Source organism: Carex rostrata, chromosome 23, assembly GCF_964058835.1.
Source record: "Carex rostrata chromosome 23, lpCarRost1.2, whole genome shotgun sequence".
Lineage (NCBI taxonomy): Eukaryota > Viridiplantae > Streptophyta > Magnoliopsida > Poales > Cyperaceae > Carex > Carex rostrata.
The window spans coordinates 3063975-3071363 of NC_135940.1; the positions used below are offsets into that span (position 1 = coordinate 3063975).

The window sequence follows — 7389 nt, forward strand, 5'->3', positions numbered from 1 at the left end:
AGTCATTTTGGCGTTTTAAAAGTCCAAATAGTTGATCCAAACCATTCTACATGATATCCATATTAAAACGTGTTTGGAGACTTTATTTTATAGTATTTTTTAATTTTCTTTACTATTTTTTAAGGTAAGTATAAAATAATTATTTTTTATGGTTCAGAATCTTTTGAATCAATGAATTTTTTACCTATCTTAAGTAAAAAAGTTTTAAAAAATGTAAAATTTGGTCTCCAAGCACGTTTTAATATGGATATTATATTGAATGGTTCAGATCGACTGTTTGAATTTTGAAAAGGCAAAAATAATTTAATAGGTATATAGTTTTGAAGTACTTATGGAAGTGTATTAGCTGGCCTCATAAAAAAATTGTATATATAAAGGGTTCCAAATTTTCTCCCATCCCGGACTCCAAAATCTTCAGGACCGACCCTGATAATGATAAAACTATATATATTCATATTTGTTTTTATTTTTCGGATATGAATATGGATCAGATATTAATCGGATACAAATATGGATCGGACATAATTAGGATATTATAACAAAATTAACAAAATTGAAGACTAAATCTTTCTCTTACACAAACTACATCTTTTTCATTATTTTAATAGAGGATCAAATGGCAACTTTATAATTGTAAAATAATTTTAGTAAATAAGACAATAAATTGGATAAATATAAGAATAGTTTAAATTTAGAAAGATAAATGTGATAGAGAGATCTCTATATAAGTATATATAAAACCATCATACTTTTTTATTTTGATATTTTTCTGTCAAAATTAGCTATTTTTCTATATGAATTTTCTTTGGAAGCTCACGGTGCCACCTACTGTTTATATTTTAACGTCTTAAAATAAAATACTAACGGTTGCAATTAACTAAAATAATATTCTTCATATAAAAAGTTTTGGGTTCGAAATCTAATATTAAACTTCCATTATTAAAAATAAATATTTACGATTGACCACCTATGCATATATTGTAGCCATATAGTTCATATTTCAAAAAGAGAAGTTTCTTTATTTTTTTTAAGAACGGTCAAGTAACACCAATATTTAGAGGCACAAGTGGTCACTAACGTTTTCTATCTTATTATTGCATATTCAAAATTAAAATGAATAATTTGAACCATTCATTTTATTATTTTTCACGAGAGATATATCATAGTTTGTGTTGGACAAAATCAAAAGTTCAATTTTTTGCAATCTTTGCACAAATGAACTTAGAATTTTTTTTTTTTTTAAGACATTATCGCTCGTCAAGATTGACAAGAATAACAACTTGAGATTATCATTTAATTTTAGATTTTAAAATACTAACTAAAATATAATATTTGTAATAATGGCAAAACAAATCTATGGTATTGAAATGCTTTTTTGTAATAAAAACTCCAGTAGTGTTAGAAAAAAAAATAAACATATCAAATTCCATTACAACATAACTTTCATCTTTGTGCTATTGTTTCTACAAAATAAAGAAAAAAAAAATGAAGGATACAAAAAAATTAACCCTTATAATATCTGTAGGAATTCACCACGTATGGTCTAATTAATGTTTTCTATCAAAGGAATATGTACGGGTAATTATACACATTTTATTATTTACTTTGATCATAGATATATTGTAATTTACAGAGAATTAATATGAATTGTTGAACTGGTCTTAATGAAAGGATCTCCTAAAATACATGTATTATGAAATACCCACCAAAATTCCCCAGTGGGGAAAATTCCCAAAATTGTATTTTCCTAGTAAAATGCAATAACCGACCTAGATTGTTATAAAAGCACGCATAAACACAAATCATATTCATATCTCAAAATTACAACATTTCATATTTTACCTTATCTAACCTACATACGATGAGTTCCCCTGCTCCACTGCCCTCTAAGCCTATAAGCAAGGTCTGCTTAAAACTTTTTTTTTTGCTTGCTACAATTGCATCATTTAAATTTCTTTATTTTTTTTTTTTTAGCATGAAGAATCTCCTTTCAATGTTTTAAGTTTTCATGTTATATTATTCGAACTATTGTTTTTTTTTTTTTTTTTCTGTCATCATATATATTTTAATTCTATACCACGGAGAAGTATAAATAATATTTTTTCCCTATAGTTTGGCATATTCTATGTTAACATGTTTTAATGCCATCTCTTTTATGAATATTACAGATACATCCGGCATGCCCAGGAAAGAAGAAATGCACTTTAACAAATTGTATTCATAATTCTTCTAAAAAGAAATAACGCTTCTAAGAAATTCAGCGCTCCTGATGAAATCATGAAGAAGATCATTATCCTGTGCTACTAGGAATGTGTACATATCAAATGTATATTAATTAGACATGCTTAGAATACATACACTTCTTTAATTTCTTTATACTGTGAATTATATATAATACTGTTACAATCAGAAAGGGCAGATTATATATTAAGCTGATTGTATGCATTAGTTGGTGTACAGTATGTGAATATTTGTTTAATTATCAAAATCATTGTTATATAATACCATTCTAGTAAATTACCCTTTAAGTGTAATTCTGAAGATTTGGTGTGAAGAAGAAATTAAATAAATGGTGATGTAATTAATGTTTTACAAATTTAAATAGCAATAAAAATATATGCTTGCAAGTAAATTTAAATGAGAAAAACTATGGTGTTCTTAAGTTCACCAAGCTCCTTGGTGAATTCAAGTCTAAAACCCGTTAAATCGGCTTCCAATGACGAATCCGAGCCGTTAAAATCCGCCTATCTTATGAGTGATGTGTCTACATGTAAAATTTTTAAACATTCGAATTAATTTAGTATAAAATCATCGGTCAAAATTAGAAGGTTAATAAATTAATTTTAATGCATTCATTTTTTGAACGTGTTTTGACTGCTTGACTTAATACTAAATTAATTCGAATGTTCAAAATTTTTATATGTAGACGCATCACTCATAAGGTAGGCGGGTTTCAACGGTTCGAATTTGTCATTTAGAGCTAATTTGATGAGTTTTATACTTGAATTTATCAAGAGGCTTGGTGAACTTAAGAACACCCTAGTTCTACTCAATTTAAATTGCTAAGGGCAACATATATATATATATATGCTGCCTTTTGAAGCATGGCAGAGCCCATGGTTTGTGGTACATATATTGTTTGGTTTTTCTTTACTTATAAGCTTAAAACTTGAGTTCAGATTCAGCGAGGTACCGCATCTAATGTCCGATTTAATCTGACACTAATCTTAAAGAGGTCCCATACAATATACATCTAAAACAAATCCGTATAAACTTTGACTCAGCTGGAAACTTACACTTCTTTCATACACGCGGTTATGTCAAATTATGTTAGGTATTGGTAAATTTCCAATAATTATGTTAGAGCTTGACTAGTGCAATTAGGGGTATTTATTTTTACATTTTGGTATATTACCTGAAGGCCACCTACTTAATTTAATTGGTAAACTTCAGCTCTAGTTAATAGTAGTCATACCTTCATTTAAGTCAAAGATATAACCTGTCGCATGTATAGTTACCAGTTATGTATGAAGAGTAGTATAATCCCAGTATCCCACTATATTTAAACATAATAAATTAAACTGAGTTCACCATGAGATGTTTGGAAATTTACAAAGCAATATGACCAAGTCAGATGTGGGTCCTATATATTTCAGGATATTTGATTTAAACTGATTTAAAATATATAGTTTTGATATTCTCTTTTTGACATGCATGCCCTTTTTATTATTTCTTTTCTCTTTCTTTTTAAAAGTAAAAAAATAAAAATTGTCTCATAATTTTAAATAACCTATATTTTCACACCAAATAGATAACCTTGTATTGTTCTTTTTATTCTGTTACTTAATTGCAGGTAACTGGAAGATGATATCAACCACTCTCCCATAATCAAGCAAAAATACCATATAATTCCTCTCAAGGATTCACGCAAGAAGCTCAAGGTCTATCAGGCAACAGGAAATAATTTCTTTGTTGCCCTGATTTGGGTCTGTTATTATTTCTTTGTTGCACCTCTCTTCCATTATTTCGCGAAGAAATAGATATATCGTTGCATGCACAGCGTTTGCGAGACAATGTGCAGTGTGTGTGTGTGTGTGAGAGAGAGAGAGCCAGCAACGGTCCAATGAGCTCCAGGCCGTCCGATCGATTGTCGGCGTGGAGCGCTGGCGCCAATTGGTCGATGCACCCCTTGCCATGTACTATCGCTACAATGGAAGGTTATTTTATTGAGACTTTTATATAATTGTTGCCTGGTATGTTATCTATTTGTTCACCGTGGTGTGTACAATTATTGCTTGCTATGGTAAATTAATTGTACTGGTTCTATTCGGTACAATAATTTTCGCTTTGTATCTTGTTACAGGAGCAAAGCGCTCTCTTTTATTTATAAAACCTCCGACTCTCAGGTATTAATTAATATATTTGATCTTCACCAAACTCGATCCTCACCGATATTTATTTCATTTCACCGGAGAAAATTAAATCAGTGGCTAGCTATTGATTACATTGATTTATTTATTTTTAAATCTAAGACCAAGAATATACATAAAAGAAAATTGATTAAGTTGACAATATAACAGCAACTATTTGAATTATTCATTGCAACAAAAATGTCGCTCACTCAAGGAAGAAAAATATAATACATAATTATATCACATACAGCCTACCAACACAACCGTTATAGCATGCATTTAATTAACAAGTAATTAATCAACTGGCCAGGCTTGTAACTAATTAGAACGGTCATCAGGGGCTTGTTGCGGCGGGAGGCCACTGCCGGACAGAGTAGGGGCATCGGTGCCACCGCCATGATGAGGCCGGTCGACAACGGGGAGATGGCCCGAGGTCCCATATCCCTTGGTCTTGTAATCCTCGAGATCGGAGTAATTGACGTACGGGCTGCTGTCAGTGGGGATGTCGACTTGGACATTACCAGCATCAGCTGTAGCCTTCTTTGTCTTCTTATCATCTATGCTTGCAGATTCAGGTGCAGTTGTAGGTGCAGCTCCAGTTACAGCTGCAGCTGCAGCTGCTGCTTTTGTTTTTGATTCCATCTTTTCTTTGAAGTTATTATTAGTTGAAATTGAAGTGATCTGGTATGTAAAGATATATATAATTATAATTGTGAGATGAGGACAGCGAAGGGAATGCACGTGGCAGGCGGTGGAATACACGTGGCGTGATATTATGTGCATGGAGAATTGGAATGTTGGGGTGGGCCAAATAACTCAAACTAAGGACCTGTTGGGCCTACAAATGGGAATGGGCTTGGGCACGGAAATTGAACTGAAAAATATTGTTTCTGTGAGAAAAAAAAAATTCAGTTGACACGAGAACAGTGATTCGTCCGAACAGGCCCTAAGTGTTTATATAATAATTGGATTGGATTTTGAAGTTTTCTGTCAAAATTGCAGGGAAAACAAATTACTCCACAGTGGAGCAAAGTTGAATTATTCTTTCATAAATAAAATATTTCCAAAAAATTTCCTTGGAAAGCTCTAATGCTTGAACAGTGATTCTTCAAATAACTTAGAGAATCTATAAAACATTCATTGTTATTATTGTGTTTTTTCACAAGGAATGTATACTGTTATCAATTTACTACATTTGGCTACATGATTGAGAGAAATTATACACCACTACACATATATACATGACCGCGTGAGCCCAAAAATAAAAAAGAGATGAATCATAATTAATTAATAGAGTTTTTTTAATTGAAAGTTCATAAGCAATTATATTGATTCAATAAATTACAAAGTAACTACTACATAGATTTTTTTTGTTTAAATTAAGAAACATTACAATTTATACATTAGACTAATTCTGCAATCATATAATTTGCTATGTAAGAAAATAAAAGATACGTGAAATCAGAGAATGCGAATTAGTCTATTCGCATCTGAATAGCAAGTAGGTGGGTCTTCTAATTTTCTTCTCTGAGAATGTAGATCCAACAATAATTTTTTCAAGTTGCATAGCTCGCGGACTATGTCACGTCGAGTCCTTTCTTGAGAACGAAACGTTTTCTTCTTTCCGAATTCGACGTCACTTAGAGAAATTTATAGCCGAGAGATACTGAATCAAACCGGATCGGAACAGTCACCACTCAAAGAGAAGAAAGAAAAGAGCACTAAATCAAACTGAATTAGGACATCACTGAACTGAGATGACACCGAATCAAACCAGACCAGAACAATCATAGGAAGAAAGAGACAACTCTTTGTGTTCTCGTCATTGGCAACAACAACAAAAACACATATCTTATTGTAGATACTACATGGTGGAATGAATTCACATATCTTGAACCCGAAGAGTCGAGACGAATGGAAAAAATAACAAACAGCAGACAGAACCATCTGCTCAATTGAGACGAAAAAAATAAACCGAACAGACGAGGAGAAACGAATGGAGGAGGGAAGTGGAGCAGCCAGCCACAAATGGACTCTCAATCATCCGTCTTCGTTTTAACCGTCAAGATCGCCTTTTTCTTTCTCAGCGGAGTTCCTAAAGGGCGGCGGAGTTTTCTAGGCGTCGTCTTTTTTCAGTGAGAATTGTATTAAAGAATTAGAGTTACAATTCACTGTTCTATGGAAGTAATTAAGTTTAGCGTTGTAAAGTTGTCTATTCTAGAGTATGGTAAGAGTGGTCAACCATCTGACAAGAACAATTTAAAGATACAAATTGAGATTAACCACTTATATAACACAAAATTGATAATAATAACTGTATAAACAACAATGTTTTCTCTCCAGTATTAGCAATTCTAGTACGGGACTATATACTTAATTATGTGGTACAGTCAACACAACAATTAGAAGCAAATTTGGCCGGGAGAAGAGAAGCATCTACTTACTAATCCAAACTCTTCTAATAGAGGTGTGTACCGGAAGGAAGCACCTACCTATCTTTAAGTGCTTCATTTCCTATGGATGGAGGAGATCGGGGATGGGGAAAAGGATGAGCTTCTAAGGCCCTATATGCTAACCATTTTCCAACCGTACAAAAGATACAAAACATAAATATATAAAGAGTACAGCATCAGGAAACTATAAACATATATTACATTTAAACCAAAATCGGGTATGTGAACCCTGAGACAGAGCATTGCAGCCTACGAGCGATATTTGCTAGATAATGAGCTTCCTCATTTTGGTCCCGAGATACAAAACAGCAAGAGAATTGCGGGTGTTTAGCCATAAGAAGCCAGATTTGCATAACTTCCAGATGGGCACGCCAGTCATCACTAACAGGCTTATACACATTGTTCAACATGTGCACCAGTTGTGTCGAATCACTGAAAAAATGCATTCCTGTGTACCATTTACCAGTGCAATTTGCATCCCTTTGAGCAAGCTTGAAGCCTCCATGTGAAATGGGGACAACACA

The 7389-nt window shown here is 32.5% G+C and overlaps 1 protein-coding gene across 1 annotated transcript; it reads right to left on the reverse strand.

Annotated features, from left to right (window-relative positions):
- Positions 1-4693: 4693 nt before the first annotated feature.
- On the reverse strand, positions 4694-5069 carry LOC144575015 (uncharacterized). The gene has a single exon (XM_078325130.1). The coding sequence runs from the start codon at positions 5052-5054 to the stop codon at positions 4731-4733; it is 324 nt and encodes a 107-aa protein (XP_078181256.1). The 5' UTR covers positions 5055-5069; the 3' UTR covers positions 4694-4730.
- Between the last annotated feature and the right edge of the window lie 2320 nt (positions 5070-7389).